Genomic DNA, 24,418 nt, shown 5'->3' with positions numbered 1-24,418 from the left:
AAACCATTTGTAATTGGCGATCACTGGTGATGAAATACCCTTGAATATTGCTTTTGTGTCTTCCTGCATTACTGTTCTCCGCTTCGCAAAACATGTGAGTGAGCTGCATTCATTAGTCTATAGTCTTACAGTACACACACACACTTTGTAAAGTTACTCATTAGAGACACTGTTGTGTGCTTTGTGTGTATGCAGCAAAAAAAAAAAAAAAAATCACAGCCAAACCCAAACATAGACATATTTTGTGATTTTTAAAGTAAACTGAGGGCAAAGCGTGATCGAGAAGCAAACCACATAAACAATGTAACCTCATGCTGTATTCACAACCCAATGACACTGATCAAACAGGTTGGAACAGGAAGTGGACAAACAGGTTTAAACGATTTCTTTTTCTCTTCGATGTTTCAAGCTTTCATCTGACCTTAATACAATATTTCGGTTGGCAGAGCACAGATTAATGTGTTAATGGTTTAATGCTTTGAAAACAAAGAACATACACATTTTTCAATTTGATTCAGGAACACGGAACAGAACATTTTGTCTCTTTCAGGCATCCTTGATTGGTTGCCGTCACTCAAATGAACACTAAACATAGCTAGTACTGACCTCATCCACATTGAGCAATGGTAAGATGAATCAGAGCTGCTGTTTATATCTCTGCTCTTGTTTATTATTTAAAGCCTCATGTTAAAGACTTACTAAAGAGAGATGTACTTTCATTGTATATGGTCGCGCTAAACTGCTTCATAAACAAATCTGTGCTCATCTTTTCATTCTTGATGACTTGTGTGTTGGAACTCATTGTTGGTCTTCTGACTGTTCCCATTATTTTTGTTCTTCACAATTGCTGACTGAACTCTAACAAAGTTTGTTGCATTCCCTCCAATGAAAATCTCAGACAAAGTACGTTTTCTAATAAACTGTGCAATTCCATCAATGAAATCAAATTTCATCGATTTCAATTTTCATGTTATTTTCTCATGACCAGCATAAACTGGAAATTACACTAAATAACATTCACAAATCCTTGCTGGCAAGTACTGACACTATTTTACATCCTGATTGGTGCCCTGAGTGGATCATATTCCCTTCCTGACCTAAAAGCTGGCATGTAAAAATGTTGATTTATATTGTAAGTCAGCTTGAAACAAATTGTAAAATGTGCACTAAAAAGAAAGTGAGAGAACATTAGTCACATTTGCCATGTGGATTTTTTCCCCTCCTTCCACCAAACCGGACAGAGTGCAGGCAGACAAAGAACATCTTTAATGGAAAGGGCATGGTGTCCAAAGGAGTTACCTAAAATATGAAGATGCTTTGAACCTCACTTCATGTCTCTGATGCTATTGACCTGTTGGAAAGCTTCACCTCCTAGTGTTAAATCTTCAATGAAATCATCCTGAAGCCACGGTAAATTTGTCGCAAAGAAAAGCTGTCCACAAAGTGGGGTGATCGTGATGAGGCCCATGACTATTGTTGCCATCTGCTCACTATTTCCTCCAGCAAAGAAGATAATTGAAGCTGAAATCACTTTTAAAGAGCGAGGGGTGTGTCTGTCACTAATGTCCACAGCACAATAGTCCGTTCCTTGTTTGTATTCTTTATAGAGCTATTTCCTTGTGGCTGCCTTTTGCAACATCTGCCCCTAACCATCCAGACGAATATGGGCCATCTAATCACCTGCCACACTCAATTAAAACCTCCTCCGCTGCCTTTATTAGAAGCATCAAAGGGCACCATGCCCAAAGGGCGTCATGCAGATAAGACTTCAATAGTGTGCCTTGCAAAAACCTTTTCACAATAGAGGATGCTGAAATCTTTAAGCTGGTTAAGTGAAAATAGGTCAGTTTTGGCAGCTGTGGGTAATGTGTCCAGGGCTCGACCTGTGGTCCAGCATGCTGCTCGCCATATTTAACACCCTTTGTGCCATCCTCTCGTCACTAATCTGTCTTTTGACTGCATGTTAAAATGAATTTGCAGTGATTTCTATGAGGACACAGGCATCATTAGGGAACCTGAATAGGGCAACAAATGGACAAGTTGCCAGTCGTCGGCTTTGTCTTTGTTCTGTGCCTTTCTAATCCCCACGACAGCAGCTTTAAAATCCCTGTATGATTAAACTCTGATGCTCTGGCCTCAGACATTGTAGTTACCACACTCGTCTTGTTATGAAAAACATCTCGTGACAAAGACTGGTCAACAGCATGCAAACCAACTGGAAAGAAATTGCTCATTTGCATTCTGCATTGATCATTTGATTTATTTTGTGTGTGTTGTGCCTTCAGTGTACCGTAATATGTGTACCCTTAAAAGGAAAACATCAGTGAAGCAAGAATCCCGAATCACTTCAGATTGCCAGACACTCAACAAACTGGTGTTCTCATGGGAAAACACAACAGTGTTTATTTTAGTCTTCCAGTTATTAACATAATGGTATTAATTGTGCACTGGGAGAACTAGAGAAAAGACAGGGGGGGCAACCTTCAAAGAGCTATGGGGGAAACCACATCTTGTAAAACAGGTCTGTAGGCGTTTTCTATTGTTACTGCACAAAGCAAGAGTTATGGTAAACCTAATTAGGCCACTTGTATATCTGGTGATTTAGTATAATCTTCCACACTTTTATCTTTTTTTTGGAACAACTCTCTCTCTCTCTCTCTCTCTCTCTCTCTATAAATAGCATGTCTCTAACCCTTTCTCTCACCACGCCCTAAAATGGACAGTTGAACAAAGTCGTGTGAACTCATGTCTTTCCTCTGCCTATCTTTGTTTCCTTAACAAAAAAAGATAATGCTGTAAACTTTACATAGACATGAGAATACAAATAAAGAGGGCAAATTAGTAAAAATGGAAAAACGTCAGAACATTGGTCTATTATTACCCTCTGAGATTCCTGGAAGTCATTCAGCCAACCTAAGACAAATGATTTTGTCAAGTTTCCCTGCCACACCGGCCATGGGAACAGCACAGATTCTCCACAAAACAAAGCTTGTTAATGACTTTAGTTTTCTTCTGCTTCAAAGAGTTAAAGAACAATAAAGGTCTGTCCTTACATGTTGTGTTCCGGCATTGTTTTTATTGAGTTTGCCGATCACAGCTGATTTCTGCAGCAATAGCGAGTGTAAACAGTATTTGGTAATAATTGCTGCCTGCACATGTGAAACAGCCTGAAAGAGAAAATACAAAGGGATGCCATCTTTCACTTTCTGAGATAAATAAAACACGTCAAGGGTAATTTAATCCATGGGGGACGTTTTTTGCCGGTGAGGCTGCATTTTGATCAAAGCCCTTTGGAGGACCTCTTTTCTCTCCTCCTTCCCCCTGACATGCCACCCTCCCAGCCTCCCACATCCCATACTTTGACCCCTAAACCATGTCTGCCTTGCTGTAGCTAATCATTGGTGGTCTCCTGACTGGCAACAGTAATTGATTAGGGAGATGAAGACTGGCTGGTGAGGAGAAATAGAGAGGAAAGTTCAGCCCTAAAGTTCTTAAGGTCACTGCTTCGTCCCACCCCCACCATAAGTCCTTTTCTCATGCTATTAGGTATCAGCCACATGGGAAACCACAAATATTTGGCACACTTGGTACAAATGCCAAGATCTTTGGCACTGGCAATTGCAAACAGGAAGACGTGAATAAGCAGAGGGTCACATGTACTGAGAAAAACTTGGTGGAAACTGTTGATATGGGATGTGTTGGTATCTCGGCTTGCTTTGATTACTATAATATGCTTATTTCCTTTCTGATTGGTGAGTGTCACTGCATTATTTGGCACTCTGTGACTGGTCCACATACTTGGCAACATAAATAATGAGTGGATGTATTCTCTGAGGTAGTAATTTCTTTCTCAAAGATCTAGAATTTATAAGAAGTAACATTCCTTCCCTCTGGAAAATGACTCATGCTCTTGTCTAAGTTAGTAAATTCAATTTAGTCAGGTTGAGGAATTCATGTCTCTGTCTTCTGCGAATTCTAGCAAAGAAATGCTTTATTTCTTTTCCTTTTTTCCCGTTCTTAGGGTGTGTGTGTGTGAATTCTCTGTATGACCAAACAGGGTCATGTTCACCACAGAACCCACAGCTTGACGACGGACGCCGAGTCTTGAAACCTATGGAAACATGACTGTCACAGGAAATGTTCAACAAGTTTCACAGAGCTGCAGCTGAGCAAGCGGTGAGAGGGTTTTTAGAGAGGGCCCTCCCAGAGCTGAGGACCAGTGTTGATGTTGGCCGCACAGCCGTCACAGGGCTGTGCAGAAGTTACCTCTCTCTGTAGTGCGACCAGTAAAAACACATGTGGAGCATGCTCAGATACTTTCACACTGTCTGAACACGAAAACTTACTCACAGAGAGCACTGTGGTCCAATGATGCAACCTCATGAAAATAGGCAAAAAGTCAAACAAACCCACGAGGCCGTGTTAAAGACATTTCATTTGTATTGTTAAAAATGTACATTGTCACTGTGAGGGAAGATTGGTAGGTTTTCGTGTTTTTCTCAGTCGTGTCCTACAAACTGCCCATGGCTACAGCAGCTGGGACACATTCATCTTTGTCTGCCCTGTCACTTACACTGTCTCCCAGCACTTATCATGAGGAACCCATTTTTCATAAATCTGCCAGTGAGGCCGCACATTTTCAGCTAATTTCAAACAAACCCCTCATCAAAGGGAGCGAACGATAATCTTACATATATCTTTTCGTTCCCCTACAGCTTGTGTATATTCAAACAACATGTAAAAGGGATTATGACAAAACTTGATATTCTTGCAAATACCAGATCAAGATATCACGAAAACCAGTCCCACTGAGTTTTGAATGGAAAGCACTTGTGTGGTTTAACTTCATCCAGACTTGCCAATAGCAGCGGCGGTCCTTGTAAGAAGTGGTGAGGTCAATTTAATGTGCTGTCACTGGATCTGCTCTCGGCTGCCCTCCTTTGTTTAACTTTAAGTATTAACCAAGGCCTTGCATTGATCATTTCTTCCTCAAATCTATATTAAATGAAAATGTTCAATATATTAATGTATCAAAATGTTTTCTAATCATGTTACATTTTGTCATTCTTAAATTTAGGTACTTTTATAAGCCACAGACAAGTTTTTAAACTTGCTTAACACTCTAATTCAGCTATATTGCATGGACCATGTGAGGTGCCCTCAGGAGCACTACCAATGAGCTCCATCTATAATCTGATTTACTTTTAAGGATTCAAACTCACAAACATAAATACATGAGAGATGTAGTTAGTATTTAGTAAAGTTAAATACTGCTGATAAAATTTTAGTATTAAATCAACCATCTTTAAACATGTATTTTGTCAGAAACTTACTGGCAAATGCTTTTAACGGTTGTAGATCTGGTGTTTGGTCAGTGGTATGTTACATATAATATGATATATTTTTAAAAAGCAAGGTGGATTTTCTATAACATCTATTGAAAATGAAACAATTGGAGAGATAAAGTGTTTCATGTTGAAAGCCCAACTTTTCCTACCATTTTAAGTTAGTGCTAGCCTTCCTTATTATCTTACCCTCTAATTAAAGTGAAACCGTAAACAAATTTCTTACAGTTAGATATCCACCATCATTGAAGTCTAGTGGTTTGCATTGGATCATCATTTCTTTGTAGTGGAGCTTTCACAACATGACTGAACATGACGCACAACAATGTGTCCTCGAGTCCATCATTAGCGAGCCTGCTTTTTGCTGAAATGAGCTTCAATTGATTCTGCCAAGTAGTGATAAAGTTCGTACTGAATGAAATGTTTGCATCATATTCATTTTTAAACTGTTGCAATAAAAAAGTAACACGGCTATTTACATAGATTTTATCCATTACCGGCAACAAGGCAATTTGGCGCCCTAAGGCAAGCCTTAGGTGACCCCTCAATTGCATGACAAGATATGCAAGATATACAGTAGATATCCTCACACAAGAAAATTACTATGTCTTTGTCTTTGAGCATTAATTTTATTTTTAAAAGAGAAGCCAATATTGAATATTATTTTAATATATCAATAAAATAAAAATCGTTTAAACAAAAAAAAATTAGTTTAAAAAAAAAAAAAAAATATATATATATATATACACACAATTGACATAAAATAAACTATAAATACAAATAATATGAATATGTAAAATATGATATTATAGAAACCAGTATTGACTAGGCAAAATTGGAATAATTGCACAAAATAACTATATCACAACTTAATTTTAACACTAATGGTTTTACTCTTGGTTTGCGCAAAAAACCCTCCCATACGCTTTCAGAGCAAAGCCTGAAATCAACATTGCTAACACGGAATGGATATGATACTCAAAAGACCAGTAGTCGTTAGAAGCCGAATATTATCAAACTAGCAGCTCCATTGCTTTGGATCAGTGTTGATCATCTCCATCAAATACTTGCAATTAAGAAAATTATTATTACGTTCACGTGGACAGTTTAGCATAGATGATGAAGTCAAAACATTAAATCCCAACTAACAGAAGCAGCTTCACACACAAAAGAAAGTCTTTAAGGTTAGAGGTGAATACCAGAAGAAGAGTAATCCGTCCCATCTTTTCACTGCCACTCCACAGGCGTGAGAAAAACGAGAGGATATCATCTTTTCATAGCAGGCTTCAATGTGGGTGGTGCGGTAGACTGTTTTTAAGCTATCAGTGGATGATTTATCAAGTCACAGAGAGCAGGACCGAGCCTGAAGGAAATGTCATCTGATGCCATGCGGGTTGTTGGAGTCAAGCATCCGCTAGCCCATATTCTCACCTATTCTCACCTGTTTGGAAACAGGTGAGAAAAGGTGAGGATATGGGCTACATCATACATGTAATCCCATAGACTGATTTACTGTTTTATAATGGCTTGTTTTATTTCTGACAGCCTTTGGCTGTTGTATCAAAGCCCTTTGAAAACAGAGTGCATCTATAATCATGCTGTTTATCATATCAAAGCATGTTGATCAAGGCGAGCTTTTATTTCAAGTGTTCAACTGACCTGGAGAGCATGAATTGGTCTATTTTTTTTCCACTCATCTGCTAAGCAACCCATGTGGCATCTGAGTGTGTCAAGCTGCTCCTTCTGTCACACGGATATTATCTCCATGTAGTGCTGGGCTGTTTTTGTCAGCCTGCAGAGATCTATCAGCCAAAACTAAAATTTGGTCATCGGACTAGCACTGCAATGGCGAGTGCCGCTGCAGAAAACCAACAGCCTTACAGAAGATCATGGAAAAGGAGCACCCTAGACTATTCACGCAGGTTCCTCTGCTGCTTGTGCCTGGAAAAGGATCCTCTGCAAGAGCAGGAAAGGAAGATTGATATAGGGTCTCTGCATCCACACTTGGATCAACTGGGATCAGGTGAGATGAAGGCCATCCAGATTACTCTGGAGGACCTGGGGATAGTTAACAGCAGCTTCAGCCTACTTGACGAAGAACCTCTGACCCCAACGAAAAATGTAACTCGCTCAATCAGCTCTGTATCTGCTTGTCGAAGAGCTTTAAAAAAGAAAAGACTGAAACTACTTTCTTCCTTATCTTTAGAACCCCAAACCGAACCATCAGTCACTCCAAACTGTGCGGTAGTTCAGGGGAAAGAAGAAGACGATCCATTGCTGTTTGGGAGTGGCACTGATAGCACTCTCCTCACACCACCGATGATCAACTTGATCCCACCCACTCCATCTGATGTTGTAGATGATGATCAGTTCTTTGACAACAATTCAGAGGAAAGTGTGGCACACAATAGCGATGAGGGATGTTTGACAAGTAGTGATCAAGAGAGTTATGAAGAAAAAAGAGAGATTGTAGAGGAATCAAAAGAAGGATCCATGTTGGCTGTGGATAATTCAGACACTGACTGTAAAGTTAAACCTGAAGATGCTCAAAGAGATCACAAAAATAAAGCAGGGCTGCTTATCAATGAAGAAAAAGACAAGGAAAATGCCAACTTTTCAAGTAGCATCCACAAGGTGACTCAGGTCCTTGACTACCTCCTCAAAAGTGAGTTCAATAATTTTATTGAAACACAGTATTCTTTAGGACTCAGAAAAACACAAGAAGGCAGCTGCTGTGGTGTTGTCTCATAAACACGTTTCTAAAGAATCACATTTACATGGCGTGGAGTGGGGGGTGGATGATGAGCACATGCAAGTCTTTACAAAGTTTTCTTGTCATATGCTACAGTCAAAACACATTAATGTAATAGGAAAGTGATCTCATGTGATTTTTTCTTTCAAATAATTGGCTTTGAGGTATTCTGTGCCATCTGTAGGCTGGGCAGGGCTCCAGAAACCCAAAGACTGGTAAAGAAAAACACTCAAAGGATGGATTTATCAATGCACATCTTACTGGCCTTAGACCTAACATGAAATCATTTATAATAATTTATTACATCTTTCTTAAAGAAGGCCTAAATGCAGTAATAAACGTGTAATTTACTGACCAAAACGTGGGTGGGTTTTTCTTCATTGAAATTTGTCAAGGTGTTTTTGTATCTATTAAATGTTCTGTTTCCATTTAGAAATCTGGAGTAGATATAAATGGGGCCAGATGAGCATTGACTTCATCCAGCTGTTGGGCTTTTTTTGTTTTGATCCAAGATCTCCGCTCAGATGAAATTGCGGCTATTATCGGACAGGGCTACAGTACATTGACCGCCTCCTTCGGGGCTCACAGAAGTTCCCCCTTGTCGGAATGTCTTTTTAGCCATTGTGTGTGTATTCCCCGTGTGTGGCTGATCAGGCGGTTCCCAGGTTTTGGGTTCCTGTGACTCAGCATGCTCTCATCCCTCAACTGCCTCTCAAAGAGTGTACTTTCCTTTCAAACCTGAGCTGGACAATAATACTGAAAACGATAAGCATCACATTTACCTATCCGTTACATTGAATGTGCTGACGTGCTGATTCTAAAGTTGGGCTTGGTCATTAACCTTGTGAAGGTCTCTGTGTGTGTATGAATAGTTCTTCAACTATGTCATACCATGAACACTGAATGTGTCTGTACACACACATGCTAATTCTCCCAAACGAGGGTAAAATATTTCTTTGACCTGATATAGGCTGCATTGTCTCTTTCAATTATTGGTGATTTCATCCTTTAAGTCAATGGCTATCAAACTTTAAGGAACACATGACTGCCTCTGACACCTCAATCCACTTCGCTGTTGAAGTCATTCAAGTGCTTATACCTTGTTAAATGAAAACCATCTATGTGTCCCTACACAAAATTCATCTCAATACAATGTGAGATTATCACGATTATTAGAGCTAGGTTAGATTAGAAAATGTATACATAATATGGAGAAGGAAGACAACCAAAAACAGCAGCACTGCTGCCCTCAATGAGTTTTATACCCTTATTCTTTACCCACTTTGAACCACTTTAGGGGAACAAGTTACTGAATCTTATTTGCATGGTACTTACTCGAAAGTTTGCAGTTAGTGGGCCTAAATCCAAGAAAAAGTCATACTGTAATTTATTCTATTGGGCTATTCAGACTCCACCAAATGTATGACATTATTACAGGCTAATATCAGAGAGCGTAAGAATGACTAAAACTTTCTCAGTTACAAATTGGATTTACAAAAAAAAATATTAGTAGGAGGCTTTCATATCTACTATATCAAAGTAGATATTTCAGGATTTCAAAACTTTCAAGTGTTCAAAGTGTGTCTAAAAGAACCAAGTATATTCAACATTGCTTAAATGTTTTAGGGATTTAGACCCAGTGCAGAAAGAAGGAGGCATGAGTAATGGTCTAAACATACAGTAGCCACAGATCCAACAGGTAGGGAAGACAATAATTCAGTGGCCACTCCATGTTCAAACACTACTTTAAATAGTGAGTGAAGGTAATCAAGAAAAAATTTAAATCTGAGTGCCAACAAGAGGGAGTGGGAAGTTACCCATTCAGACAAGGAGACACTGAACACACTGACAAACATGTGACTGAAGTAGCAAAACAAGTTGAACTAAGCAAATAAAATTTCATTTGAAAAAACAAACTCTCCAAGATTCAAACTACCAACGTTCCATATCCTAACTGATGTACCATATAAACAACTGTCAACGCTTTTTGGAAAATGATACACAAAACTTGCTTCCGTAACCCAAAATTGTGACACCCAGTCTATGTAGGTATGTCAAAAAGATAAAAAGTGTATGAAATGCTCCTCTGTGCACAACTTATATTTGCATCTTACATTCTTAGTATTATTAGCATTAATAGTAGAAATGTAAAGACACTGTTTTGTCTGAGATCTTCTTTAAATTCAAACTCCACGTTTTCCCAATTAGGTATGTACTTGAAGCTTTCCTTGTTTGGGTTTTCAAATCAAGGTGGTTGTGTTTCATGTAGTGAGTGTTTCAAATTTTTAAAGCTGCAGGCCAGACTTTTGAGACTTTACAATGTAGTGACTCACAGACCAGCCAGGTGATGGAGAGAGTGCCAGCTTACCCTCTCCCTCCCTTTTTTTCCCCATTGAATTACACTGTCTCTCCAAGAACCAGACAAGATTCCAATGCTGACACACATAAATCAATTAGGCTGTCTTATCTGATGCTGCCTCCATGTAAACCCCCGTGCATGCCAAACTGGCCTTTTAGAAAACAAGCCCATGAAATGAAAAACATGCCTTCACAAAATCAGTCAAAAAAATTTGGGATAAAAAAAGGGTTCTAGGGGCTCCATGTGTTTCAAGGTCATCAGAAAATAAGTTCGAGTATTCATGTAGGCAATCTAACGTCATACTCTCGGTCTCATTCATCTTGTTTATTATGACAGCAGAAAATAAAGATATCTGCTCACTAATTGAGTGGCATTCGAAAAATATACGAACGGGGTTTCTGTGGGAAAGATTGTAGGCTCTCAGAAAAGCATGTTGTGAACCAGACAGGCTTTACTGTGTGTGTGACCGTAGCCAAGCAACTCCGTTTAGCTGTGTCCTGTATCAGCACCATTTAAAGCACTGTTAAACAACTTGGTGACCTGTACACCAGAAAATTAGCTGAGAACACTTAAGCCTGCCAGAACAGAATGACTTGAACAGGCTTGTTGTCGTTATATGTAGCTAAATAAATTGGATATTGCCATGTATTAAATTATATTTTGGTTTCCCTGCAGATGACCTGAGCAAAGGAGGTTGGAGTAACTCTGACATACTGAAGGCTGATCTTTCCCTACTTCCTCCTTACATGGACACAATGGCCACATTTACCCACCAAAGGGTATGGATATCACCAAAATAAACCTTCTCATGACCATTCCTTACTGTGTGTCACATGCTCCACAGCCAAAATGGCCAACACATGCACCTTTAATGTATTTATAGGTAATATACAGATAATCAGTGAACATTCCTGTGAGAAATGTTGTTTATCTGATTTAGATTGAAGCTGTGTATTACAGCTCATGAAGTCAGGAACACACACTGACTGTAAATTGATTAGACAGAGTCGCTTTTTCAGTCCAATGTGAACTAAAACTGGTTTGTACATGACAGCGGCCATTAACCCGCTCTTGCAGTCTTGGGGACACACCAAGTCAAAGTGCTACCTTCCATGGTTTAGCCAAGACCACCGACCATGTGGGGGGGTCGCCTCGACGACGCATAACTGTTGGTAAGTGAAGTGGAACACAATAACATAGATACAACTTCTGTGTTGTCTTTTTTTTTTACCCATTTCTTCATCATGTTTGTTTTTTTTTGTGCTTTCCATGCAGCGTCATATGTGCCTCACTCTCAGGACCAGAATGGAAACTTCTGGAACAAGGTATTGCAAACCTTTAGAGAAGAGCCTTCAGGGTGGCATCAGCATGTAGCTCAGAGCAGCTGCAATTATGGAATATATTCTGTTTATATTACTCAACTCCCTTGATCTGTCAAAGCAATGACTGTGCAAATACTCTCAAGTTTTTTGACTTTGTCTCAGGATTTGTCAAGCCAGGTTTCTCACATTCTTAGCGATCCACATATTGCTGAATCTCCAATCAAGGATGGAAAAAAGTCTTGCTAACACTAACTTGCTCTTATTATGTTCATGCATTACCAGTGTTTTTGTTTTGTTACCTCATCAATTACATGCTAGTAATGAGGTCATTATGCAACACTTAAGGCTGCCACTCCTAAAACTGAAACAATTTTTTTACAGGACTGATGTAGTTTTTTTCTGATGATTTTTTTGTCAATAATGTACCAAAATCTTCTAAAATAGAAGACCTTGAATATTTTCTTATTCATGATTGCCATCAAAAATGATGAGGATGAAAAACATTTCCCATTGTTTCTCATAATAACAATGATTAGGCTACCTAGTAACCCACATTTATGGGACTCTCATAGATAATTGCTGTTTAGTCCTTAACAATTGTTTGTTTGCAGTTCACACCCACACATGTTTATACGTTGTAATAAGTTTAAACATAAACACCAAAGATAGTCATAGATACCTCCAATAAGCCAGTGTGGGAAATGTTTCTGGAGATCATGACTTCTTGCCACGTGAATTTCTGAAGCTGTTCGTACATGCAGCAGTTTGAGCCATCTTTGTGCGTCATCTCACACTCTGTTTGTAATTTTCAAATGATTTGAGAAACTTAATGCAGACAAGTTCCTACAAACTGTAAAGACTTTTTTTTTTTTTTAAGTTTTTGTTATTCCAGCTAGCACAAAAATGAAAGAAACAGGCAGGTAGAGCTGGGGTGTCAAACAAAGTCAAGGGCCACATACGACCCAGTTTCATCAGAAGTGGGACGGACTAAAAAAAATCATGTTTTTGGGAAGGAAAAAAAGCACAAGGTCACTTACACTATCCTGACTGTAATGCAATTGGACAATGGTCCTGGAAATTTCACCCAGTCTTTTCAAAATTTGCAATGTAATTTACCAGAATTCTGTGGGATAATTTGCTCGAATTTTCCAAATTTCAGAAAAAAATTGTGATTTAGTATTACTGCAAATATTGAAATACTGCAAGACGTGCAATATTCTACTGGGTCTATTCAAGACTCCACCTGAGTACATGAACCCTCTACCATTGCCCATGGCTGTAATGTCTCGTAGCGCAGTGTGTTCACAAAAGGACTGCTTGTATCATGACACATTGAAAAAGAACAGTTCAGCTTATGAACGGTTTGCCAGTTTCCCCAAAACAACGTGCATGTGTGGCCTCTCCTTCTCCCCAGGATGTAGACGGGCATGAGTCCAAATCTCTCAGGGAGCTGAACACTGAAGACGTCTGCCAATGGTTCACTAGCATTGGACTGCAGAAATGTCTCCCTTTCATCAGAGGTAAAGCACATATTTCTATCTACCTTCCAAGCCTGGCGGCAGGGCAGAAACGGGCCGAATGGATTTATCTTTACCACTGATCCAAAAAAACTTATTAGAAATGTCAAAGAGTTAAGATGTTGAGGAAATAATGACAACTGATGGACTCTGAGCAGCAACAGTAGCTGCGTTTCCATTACCCTTGGAAATGTACAAAATCTCAAAAGCACAATTAAAACTGGTAATGGAAACACTTGAATTTCGAAAAAGCACTCAAACATTGGTAAAAAGTTTTTACGCTTACACGTGGGGGGTTATTTCATACGTTTTGCAAAAGTGCCATGGAAACACTTTTTCCGCAAATACACGTCACAGAACGTGACATACTTGGTCATATGACCACTTCTCTCCAAGAAAACATGGCGCAATAGGAGTAAAAAGAAGAGGAAACCGGGACATTTCTTAGTATTATATTTTAAAAATTATTACTGCCACCTTAGACGTGAGACAACAAAGGAATGCAGAGTTTTATAAGGAGGTTCTGCAGCAAAGTCTCGCGGGATGAAATTTCACGGGAATTGCGAGGTTCCTGCCCAAAACACCGTTCAATGGAAACACGTTCAAAGTGCAATTATACATTGTCGACATTTAGAAATATTGCTTTTATTTAGCGAAACTCTGTAATGAAAACCCAGCTAGTGACTGCTTCAGTCCGTTAAGAGACACTACATATCAATGACCTAAATAAGAACATTATTGCATTTTTTGGTTTATTTCTCGCTGTAATTAGTAAAAAAAACAAAAAAAATAAACATGTCTTCATTTTCAGGGTCTCCCTGTTTGGGCCTGTACTACGAAACTGGATTTCCTCATATTGCTGATCAGAATTCTACGATGAATTAACTCATTCACTGCCATTGACGTAAATATACGTCATTTCAAATCCAAACGCTCGCTTCCAATGACCTTTTTAACAGGGATTGCTAGGAGACAGTGTGACGGAGCTCTTCCATGAAACTCAGCCTCATATTATGATGTAGTGACCAACTGGTGTCATTGTGGGTTACAGCAGCGCACCTTTGGATGAGAGATTAGCCATGATAATCAACATCGCTGGGGAGGGAGAAGCCAGGGACAAGACAGAAAATGGTGCTACGAGGAAAGATTGTAAAAGCTCCCAGCTGCTCACACTCGAGCAGAGCGTGTGTGGACCTTGATGGACTATTGAGAGTGTTGCGATCGAGAGAGAAAACGATCAACAAACCAGGGCAAGCGGTGATACTCGGCATGTCCAGGAGTAGGAGGAAGTTGTGTGAGTGGGGACTGACGGGGGGAGAGACTTGGAGGATGACCAAAATACAGAAAGAAAACCATACAACTCTGACCCAGATAGCTAAATAATAATAATTTTGCCATCAAAAGCTCGGTCTCAGTATTGTTTTTGTAGTTTTATGGAAGGAAACCAATGTTGAAAAATTAAAGCAAAAAAATAGTTTCAAAGTCACTGGCAGGATTTTTCAGAAAAAGGCTGTTTTCTCAGATTTTTGCTCAGAAACTGGCATTTTGGATGAAACTACCTATATTCAACTGCTGATTATGAAATAACAAAACAAATGTAGAGACTTTTCAGAATCTGGTTTCAGATTTGAGATTGTCATAGTACAAAATATTCTGTGGGTCTTTAAAAATCAGTCAAAATGCTCTAAAATGGCTGGCTGTGATCGAGGGGGGTAGCTTTTCTGAAAATGGCTAACAGTGAATGAGTTAATATTGTATAATCTCACAAATGTACGCATTACCAGTCATCAAATATGTGCCAGCATTCCTTCTTTCCTGCTTTTGCTGCAGCAACAGTTTTGTTTCTGGTCTGCATTATGGATTTGAATTCTTCATATTTTTTAAGAAGTATTCCTCAATTGTGACGTAAATTGCTCTGCATGGTTTCTCTTGTAGTGCGGCTACTTTGACGGGAGAATGATTAAGTGAAGGCCGCTAATGGAGAGATATTACAGATATATTTATCCAGCTTCATAGTACAGGTCCTTTATGTTATTTCTATTAATTTGACTTGACTAAACAGAGTCTTGATGTTCAGACTTCCTTAGTTGTTTGCTATTATGGTTGGCAATTCAGACTAAACACAAATATAGATACTCATGCTTTGCCTCCTTAGAGGGAAAACTGTCAGGTTCAGTTTTGTTATTTAGCCCTTGGGATCCTCTTTAAGTTTTTCTGTGTCTCTGTTTATTCTGTTTGAGTCTGGCCTCCTGTGTTTAACTCTTGTCTGTGTTTCAGGTATTCCTACTTGTGGCTCCACCCCCCAGTGATGTCCGTGTGCTTGGTTGGTGACTGATTAGCTCCCTCATGTTTCCACCCAGGTGTGGCCCATTCCCAATCAGGCCTCCTTCACTATTTAGCTGAGTGCTTGGTCACACTGTGTTTGCTGGATCATTTTTAATGTCAATGTTTTCCCTCCTCATGTCCTGCTGCATTTTGCTCCCTGATTTCTTTGTGCTGCCATTTTGGCTTTGTTGGACAAGTAAACATGGACTGGTTCAACGAACACTATGCCTGCATTCTGCCTCCGTCTCTCCTTGCATTTGGGTCTACACCACCCACAATCTGTGACAAAAACAAATGTATTATTATTGGTTTAGTTTAGGTTTTAGGGAACCGGTCAACCAAAATTCACTAATAGTTTTCTTTATTGACGAAAATATGAATAGTTTTCATCATAGTTTGTGTGAATATGCCCTTGTTTTCCATTGTCAGTTATTTGTCTAATGCTTGCAGTAATTTAATGGTGATTGCACAATGTCTTAAGTTAATTCTTAACTCGTTTTCTTTCAGAGGCCAAACTTTCAGGGGCAGATATTGCTTCAGTGGAAGTGGAAACTCTAGATATTTTACAAATTGACACACCAGAAGAACGAGAGCAGCTGCTGTCTGCCATATACAATGAGCTTCATCCTCCCAGCACCGCGTCACAGAAGCTAGACTCTTTGCTCGGTAAACATTTACAGCCTGACCAAACAAACATTTAATGACATTATTCTGCTGTGATAAAGCTGTGTAGTTGTTGTTGTAGTAGTTTGCTGACATCACATTCTTTCCACAGAGTCCTTGGGATCAAACAATGTGGAGACATTCACAGCAACGCTTGTGTCAATGACAAAGTCAAAGTCTTTGCCTCATGTGAGCTGTTTAAGTATGAACCGGCGATCTGTCAAGCTCAGGTGGATCCCTATATGTATTTTACAAATATCAATATTTTTTCTAAAAAAATAAAAATAAAAAAGCCTTCTTCTTACTATTGTCATTTTTTTGTTCTACAGAAATTATAACCAAAATTCCACAACACAAAGAAACTCTCAGCTGATAGAGATCACTATTAACGGTAAGTAAATTACAAAACATTTACTCAAATGACAGCAACTAGAACTGAGATCTGTACTGGATATTAAACCACAGCAAATACTTTTTAATTTCTTGCAGCATCAGAAAGAATAATTCACCTCAGGATTCCAAAAGAAACCACAGTGGGAAAAATCATTGAGTCAAGTATCAAAATGTTGGGAGTGACAGAAGAAAAGAGCCTTTTTGCACTGAAAGAGAAACAAGGTGTTGTGTGCATCATGCGCGTTCATATTATCTCTAATAAGCCCAGTGTATGGTATGCAGAAATCATGTGCTGTTATTCCCAGGTTCAACACAAGAACTCGCACCAGATCAACAGATTGGAAGTCTACTGATGTCATCATCTTCATCATCATCATCCTCATCGTCTCTAGAGAACAGACAGTTGGAGCTTCACTTGTGTAAAGTGGTAGGTTTATCATACCTACACATCTAGACATGATGCTAGAAAAACCATTGTACAATAAGTTGTGTTTGTGCATATTATGTTAAAGAGCAAACCAACAAAGTGTGCTTCTCAAGAGAGTCCAGAGGCTACATGCAGCAGTCAAAATGCTAACATCAACATAAAACTCAATGGAAACCAACCAGCTAAAGAAGAAAGGATAAGAGAGCTGAACCAACAGGTGGAGTCGCTACAAAACGTCATTCTACAGGTAGGTTATAGTTAATGAATTGTGTGTTCCCTTAGGAAAACCTGTTTTGGTAAAGCTGACTTCTTTAACCACAAAAGGTCCAGGAACTCCATCACGGCCTAGTAGCTTTTTGCTCAGAGCTAAAGAACACAGAAGAAGAAGGAGCCATGGACAACCTTGGCTCTGCTGAGCTGAAGCAGAAAGTGGAGTTTGTAATCGGTCGACTGAACGATAAGCGGCAGAACCTGCAGACCCTCAGAGAAAGCATGAACAACTTTACCGCTCACAAGAAGAAGTAGGTCGACTCTTGCTTAGCAACACCTTCGGAAAGTAAAAAATTAAATTTTGGAATAATACTGTATGTAAAATGATGTTAAGCACAAAAGGAGTTAAGCTAATATTGGTATTTCTGTAATGAAATGTGCTCCTACATCTTACAGACAGTTGGAGGTCCGTCTCCTGGAAAAGATGAAGCTGAACTGCCAAGTGTTTAAAGAGGAGATTTCAATGGTGCACCTTAATCGGCAGTTGGCTCACCTCCAAAATGCGCTGCATGAAAGCTACATAAAGGTATAACGAAAACAATGTTCAGACTATTTTACATTCAGAGGTTTGAGAACTCAGTCAATTATGTTTTATCAACAGCGTGTGAAACACAGTAACCTCACTTTGTGGGAAAGCAGAATGGTCAGCAACCGAGAATGTTTTGATTTCTAAAAATATAAAAAAATGAGATGCTGGCATTTTAATCCAAACAATCCAAGTCATCATTGGTATGTGATAGCAGAATTAAAAAAGTGTTGTTTTTGCAAATGTTTGCTATGGGAGAAAAAAAATGTCCCTTGGCTACATCCAAACAATTTATGCAACATGATATAAGCATATCAAACAAAGAGATGAAGTGTAAATTACTGGTTTTCTTTGAATGTGTTGAGTTTACATGATCTAGTAAAGATGGATGTAGGTTTGGAAGCCTGAAACATTGAGCCATTGTTGTTGTTTTCTCCCAGATGGGACACAATGCTCCTTTCCAGTTTATTAGTTTGAAAAAGTTGTTCAGTTATTGTTGTATGTTTGGCTATATTGTGCAGTGGGAAGTCTATTTAGTTTCTTCAGAGTAAATGATGTTGGGCGCTGATATTTGAGAGCCTGTGACCATACCGACAAAGGAATGTGTGTGACAAAAGCCACTGGGAGAGTGCAATGGAGAAATGGGCCAGGATGTGTAAAAGTATCTGCACCTATCCCCAGAGGAGCTCCCTTCTTTTTTAATGTGGCTCTTTTATCCTGTTGGAGAATCCCTAACGAGGTGCCATTAAAGGACGCACGCGGCTTCAGCTTTGAAAGGCAGCCCGTGTCACGTTGCCACCCTGGGGCCACGCTTTTTTAGGTGCTGAGTTTGTGGGAAAAGCGGCAGGCCTAATGTTTATCATATGACCTAATCAGAGTTAGCATACATGTCAGAGCTGAGGATCAGCCTGGGAACTGATAGAGCTGCTGTTCAAATAAGGAACAGACCGCCCTGTGTTTGGTCTTGTAGGCTGCCTCGCATTACAGACAATAAGGAAATATTTCATCATCGGCTGTCTAATCTCAAGGATCTATTGCAACTGGAGAGCATCAATAAAGCGGCAAAGAGGGAAGAAGAAGAAACGAGGGCACAGAGTGAAGGGAGAAGGGAAAGGACAACAAATGGAGGAAATGACTTTGAATAAGTAGTTTAGTTTGGACAACTCCAAACCTTCAGACAGACTCTTAAAGAGAGGAAATTGGGGGAATTATTTTGAGGCTTGTGCTTCTTTGAATCCAAATTTGTGGGAAAAAATAGTCACCTCGATAAAACAATCCTGCTGTTTAAAGAATCGGGGATATTTGCATTCTCTATGACAGCGCTCTGGGTAGAACTGCTTTTTCTCATTAGATCTGAATAAAATGAATCACTTTCACTGTGTTGTTTGGGCCATCAGAGCATTGTTTCCAGGTTAAGAAAGTTATCCTGCAGAACATGTTGAACCTACCACCAATTAGGGCAGTGTTTCCCAAACTTGTTCTGTTGTTCCGCCTTTGAATGAAACATTTCCAGGATCAGATATGTTTTAAGATTAAAAAGGACTAAACCCCAGGTGTTGCTGACCTGCCACTCGGGGATTATGGGCGGGGCTCCTGGAGCAGTTAAGACACGCCCAGTGTATACTAACATATCTCCAAAGAACAATCTATGCTATGCTAACTTGTTACTTAATACTCACTGTATTTCTTTATGCACAATTATCTCAATCAAACCAACTCAACACAGATTGCAGAGTCCACAGGTGATAGTTTTTGTAGGAGGGGTGGAGCTAAAAGTGATGCGAGAAGCCACCAAAATGTCACAAACCACTATTATCAGTAAATAGCAAAATTTGATTGTAATAGCCTGGTTTCAACCCATAGAGGGCAGTCACTCATATATTTTTACAAAAGAAATACACCAAATTGAAATGCTTTGACTAAAATGTGAAGAGTTAGACTAGAATCAATCAATTACTCTACTTCGAACCGAAATACATTTGTTTTCATTAGATGAAAGTGGTTTTGGGGTTTATTTAATCTTTAACAAAAAATATTTCAGAACAGTGATAGTAAAATTCTTTGCTCAAGGTTCAGAAAAGCCACTTTCCAATTCCCCCATCATGACGTCACTTGGGAACCACTGATCTGGTGGTGCTACCACGCTGAAGGAACCTATATCCATTTTTTTACCATTGGGAATAAAAGGTCATTGAGGGACCTTTGTGATCTTGAGTAGCTGCGTTTTAATTGGTCCACTTATTGTGTCTGTTATGAATAAGGGGTACGTGCCCTGTCTTTGGCCTAGGCCTAGGCTTTGATCAAATCTTGTGGATAAACAAAAGGAATATGAAGAGGAAATTCCTCAGGTTTTTGGCGTGTGTCCAAATTTGAGCTAAAAAAGAAAATGATGCATTTTTGAATCAGCTCCCTGAGGGGCTCCGTCTGTGTTCGAGGATATATCCTGTCTGGCTCACTTGTCTGAGGAGAGAGAAGCCTTAGCTTTGACCCCTGACCTTGGCGAAGCAGCATCCATTGCTGCGAGGCATTCACACGCCATGCAGCGGGGGGGGAGGGGTGTATGCCAAGAGGCTGGATAAAGGAGCATTGGAATTCAGTGGTCGGACTCACAAGTTATTTCTGATCCCTACAAGCTACTTGTGGTGTGATCTCTTCCAAAGCTAATCATTACATCTTGGAGGTCTGTTGGCTTTGACGCAAACTCAGTCTTTCCAAGAAAAGGTTCTTCAAGATTGTTTTCCAATAAAAGAAGATAACAAGGTTACCAATTTATTTTGAATAAAACATAACTAGATTTGGTGGCATATTTAAGTGGCACAGTAGGTTTTTAGATGACAGCTCATGGAAGTGTTGAGAAACTTGAAACCTGCTATACACCCAGAGATTGACAGTGCCGACTCTTGTGTTACAGTTTCCGGTTTAAAACCAGTATAGTTTTTTAAAAAAAAAGAGAAGAGTTGACAGCAGTCATCAGGCTCACCCTTGGAACTCTGGGATTTTTATCAAATAGATGTAAACACTCCTGATGCTGAACAGCTGTAATTATGTCGCAAAGCACAGCAGGAGTCATAACTTCCACATAAATGACGTGTGCCTTTTGCGTGGGAATGGGAACCATTGGAATGTTGTGGCATATGTTCGGAACATGCCAATATTAAATAGAAAGATAACCACAACAACCACTCATAAACAAATACAGTTGATGATAATATACTGTGCTGCTCAGTGAAAGGACACAATCTCAGACTAAATGTCAAACCCTTTATTTGAAAAACACACATTCTCAGTGTCATGTGGTAATAAGTAACATGACACATATTTTACATGGTATTACAGTTCAGTTTTAGGTTACAGTTAGCGTGATGGTTAGTCATGGGTGATCAGTGTTGGGAGGTAACTAGTTATTTTTAATATATTACAGTAATATGTTCCTTTTTGAAGTAACTCAGTTAGTGTATCTCATTACAAAATGAAAGTGGTAATAATTTACTAGTGACAATAATCTAATAATCTAATTCAAGTTACATGCATGTTTGCTTTTTTTTTCTCACTGTTTGCAATTATTTGAGGAAAAAAGATGATCATATAGTTAAATATAAGTTATGGGGAACAAAAAAGAGCTCTCTGCTCCTGAAACAGCAGAAGAGTATTTGAAACAAACTTAGACCAATGTATTTGAACACTATCAGTGTGATATAATTAGTGTTCTGGACCAAAAGTAGCTCCAAAGTAGTGTAACTCAGTTACATTATAAAAACAGTAATATTGCAATACAAATATGTTACATTTCTTATCCCAGTAACTAGTAATATAAATATATTACAAGTTAGAGTAACTTACCCAATACTGTGTGATTAATAGAAAAATAGCCTTGTCCTGCCTATAACCTGTTATTTTCTGGTTGACCTTAGTCCATGTTGTATAAATTAAACTTCCACCTGATTTGTGTTGTGAAGTGTTGAGTTCCATTTGTTTAGAACACAACAGGAATCAGATAACAGCATCACCAAGAACAGCCACCAAACTTCAACAAAGGGAACGCACTAGGGTAGCCATATCATAACGCTCTAATCAACTCATACCAAACCTGAACGTGATGTCGGGCTTATGCAGTGGTTCCCAATTGGGCGGCGCACCACCTGCGGGGGACAGAAAAAGTTTGGGAATCATTGGGTTAATGGCTCTTATTGATCTCCTCAAGACTCTTGGGAAAGACCAGTTTCCAAAAGCCAGAAGTCGGTTTACAAAACGATTTTGTATTAACCACCATTTAAATCCACAGTACACGTCATGCATTAAAAAAAATTCCCCCGATCACACTTAAACAAAATGTTCCCATAGTAAACTGTTGATGCTATTACTGCTAAATACTAGGTACTGTGCCATTGATTATGTAAATAGAATGGTTAACTTTCTTCTAAAAACACATCCTCAAATGCGAAGTTTATTTAAGTTTGAGCACAATTAAACAGTTTTTACAGTTCATTACATTCAACTTCCTTTAATAATGGCAAGTGAACATATTAATACTAATTCTGCTCTAAAACGACTTATTAGGTTTAATATCAGCAATGTTGGTGCTAAATATTGATGCTGGTTGCGGTTTTTATTACAATTTTATGAGAGTTATGCAGAGGGCTTAATAGTATTTTATATATGGGTCAGTAATCCTGTTGATGAGTAAAACACATACTGTACTTTTAATATTGGGAATAGTTTTCCTTAGAAAGAGCAAGGAAGTAGATGGAGTGAGGTAAGATAACATATATCAGTTCTAGATTGGCCAAAGCATGTTGATTCTGTCTTTTTGGTCATTATGCTGAGATATTATCATTCCCTGCTCTCAACACACATATGTAAGAGGTTTCTGTAACCAACAAAAGCAGATGCCATATTTCTTCCTGATGATCCTCGGTGAAAAATTTACTGCTGGGAAGACGTTGTGTATCTGTGGAGGTCAGACAGAAGGTAGGGGTGCACAGATGCTTTATACACTTATGATCCATATTAACACAAATCTGTTTCCTTTCCTGTTTTTTTTTTTTTAATTTTTATTTTTTTTAGGGAGAAAGCAAATAATTTGACCACGGGTAGCCTGAGCCAACTGATGTCTTCACAGTCTCCAGCCATGCTCCTGCTTGTACAGGAGAACCAGAGTCCTGACGGCCATTACGGCTTTGTGTGTCACCATAGTGAAGAGAGCGGACTCGTTGTCGTCAAGGCGACCGAGTCTCACCTTTGCGTGAATGACAGGTAACACAAAAACCAACACAAAAGAGAGATTATCGCTGGCTAAATGACACATGCTCGCCTCGGTCTCTCCGCGTTGTTTAATAAAAGTGGTATTCAATATAGTGCACATCTGACCCAAGGCTCTCTTTTTCTATGTTTGGTAGCCACGGAGACACACCTACACAGGCCTCAAAACAAGCAAGCGTGTAATGTAATGCGCAAATGGACAAAAGGGTGAAAATCAGCGGATAAAGAACTTCACATAATTGAGCAGTTATGGAATTACAGCTCTCACACACGCTCAACACAAAGCAGACTAAATACTTCTCAGAGACACTTTGGACAGTAACAGAAAGTTACTACAGTTCAACAGAAGTGGACAATTGTTCTTTTGCATCTAGTTTTATTTAGATTATTACTATATTATAAAAGACAAAAAAAATATTTTTCTGTCATTTCCGTGTATGACTAATATTCATATTTTTTTTAACTTTTCTGTGATTCACTTTGATCAAACTTGTTTCCTTTTGGTTTTAGCTTCAGGATATCATTCTCATCTTATCAATAAATCTTTGAGTGACAAACGGTGGAACCTGACGTATGTATGTTATGTGCTCACAGGCTGGTAGAGGTGAACAGGGTGCCAGTTGTCAATTCCACACTTGAGGAGCTTGCTGAGCTCCTCGTGAAGGAACAAACGGCACAAATTGTTGTTTCTTCGCCAGACGCCGCCAACGCTCACCTCGCCTTTGATTCTGCAACAGAAGGTTGTCTCTGGTCCTGTGCAAGCCATCAGCAAGCAAGGAGATAAACTGGACCCAGATGGACTCCCACAGAGAAAAGTGATGGCCATATAAATAATACATCAGGAGGAATCATTGAATTTATTATTATTATTATTATTATTATTACTTATTTATTTATTTTATTATGTCTTTATGTTGCATTTTTGTCATGTTGTGGAATGTTCCAGAAAAAAAAAACATTATTTCACTTTATTATATTTAATTAAATGCTGCATCCAGATATTCCCAAAATACAAAATTGGAAGAAACGAATACACTTCCTACAAAAAAGCTCATGTTTCCATGTATCAGAATCAGAATCAATTTGATTTGTCATTTCGCATATTACAGAGCAACGAAATTTCATTGTAAGTTAATCCCATCCAAGAAACATCAAAAGACAATCATGGGAGGACAGGAGCAAAAGAACTGTGGGTTGCCACAAGGGCGGCGCCCCGTATTTAGAGAAAAAGTGGGAGAACAACAGGAGGAGAGGTGAGGA

At 39.0% G+C, this 24,418-nt stretch overlaps 1 protein-coding gene across 1 annotated transcript; it reads left to right on the top strand.

The window, feature by feature from the left end:
- Positions 1-7,838: 7,838 nt before the first annotated feature.
- Positions 7,839-24,084, top strand: LOC114476956 (uncharacterized). Its single transcript, XM_028468976.1, has 15 exons — positions 7,839-8,010; positions 11,132-11,235; positions 11,511-11,628; positions 11,732-11,781; positions 13,193-13,298; positions 16,128-16,286; positions 16,396-16,513; positions 16,613-16,674; positions 16,773-16,898; positions 16,982-17,103; positions 17,189-17,350; positions 17,428-17,624; positions 17,770-17,899; positions 22,965-23,152; positions 23,753-24,084. Exons 1-15 carry the CDS (start codon positions 7,839-7,841, stop codon positions 23,940-23,942), a joined length of 2,004 nt encoding a protein of 667 aa, XP_028324777.1. The 3' UTR covers positions 23,943-24,084.
- Positions 24,085-24,418: the final 334 nt, after the last annotated feature.

The sequence above is a fragment of the Gouania willdenowi genome, chromosome 15, assembly GCF_900634775.1.
Source record: "Gouania willdenowi chromosome 15, fGouWil2.1, whole genome shotgun sequence".
NCBI lineage: Eukaryota > Metazoa > Chordata > Actinopteri > Blenniiformes > Gobiesocidae > Gouania > Gouania willdenowi.
This window is presented reverse-complemented; position numbering and strand designations above follow the sequence as displayed.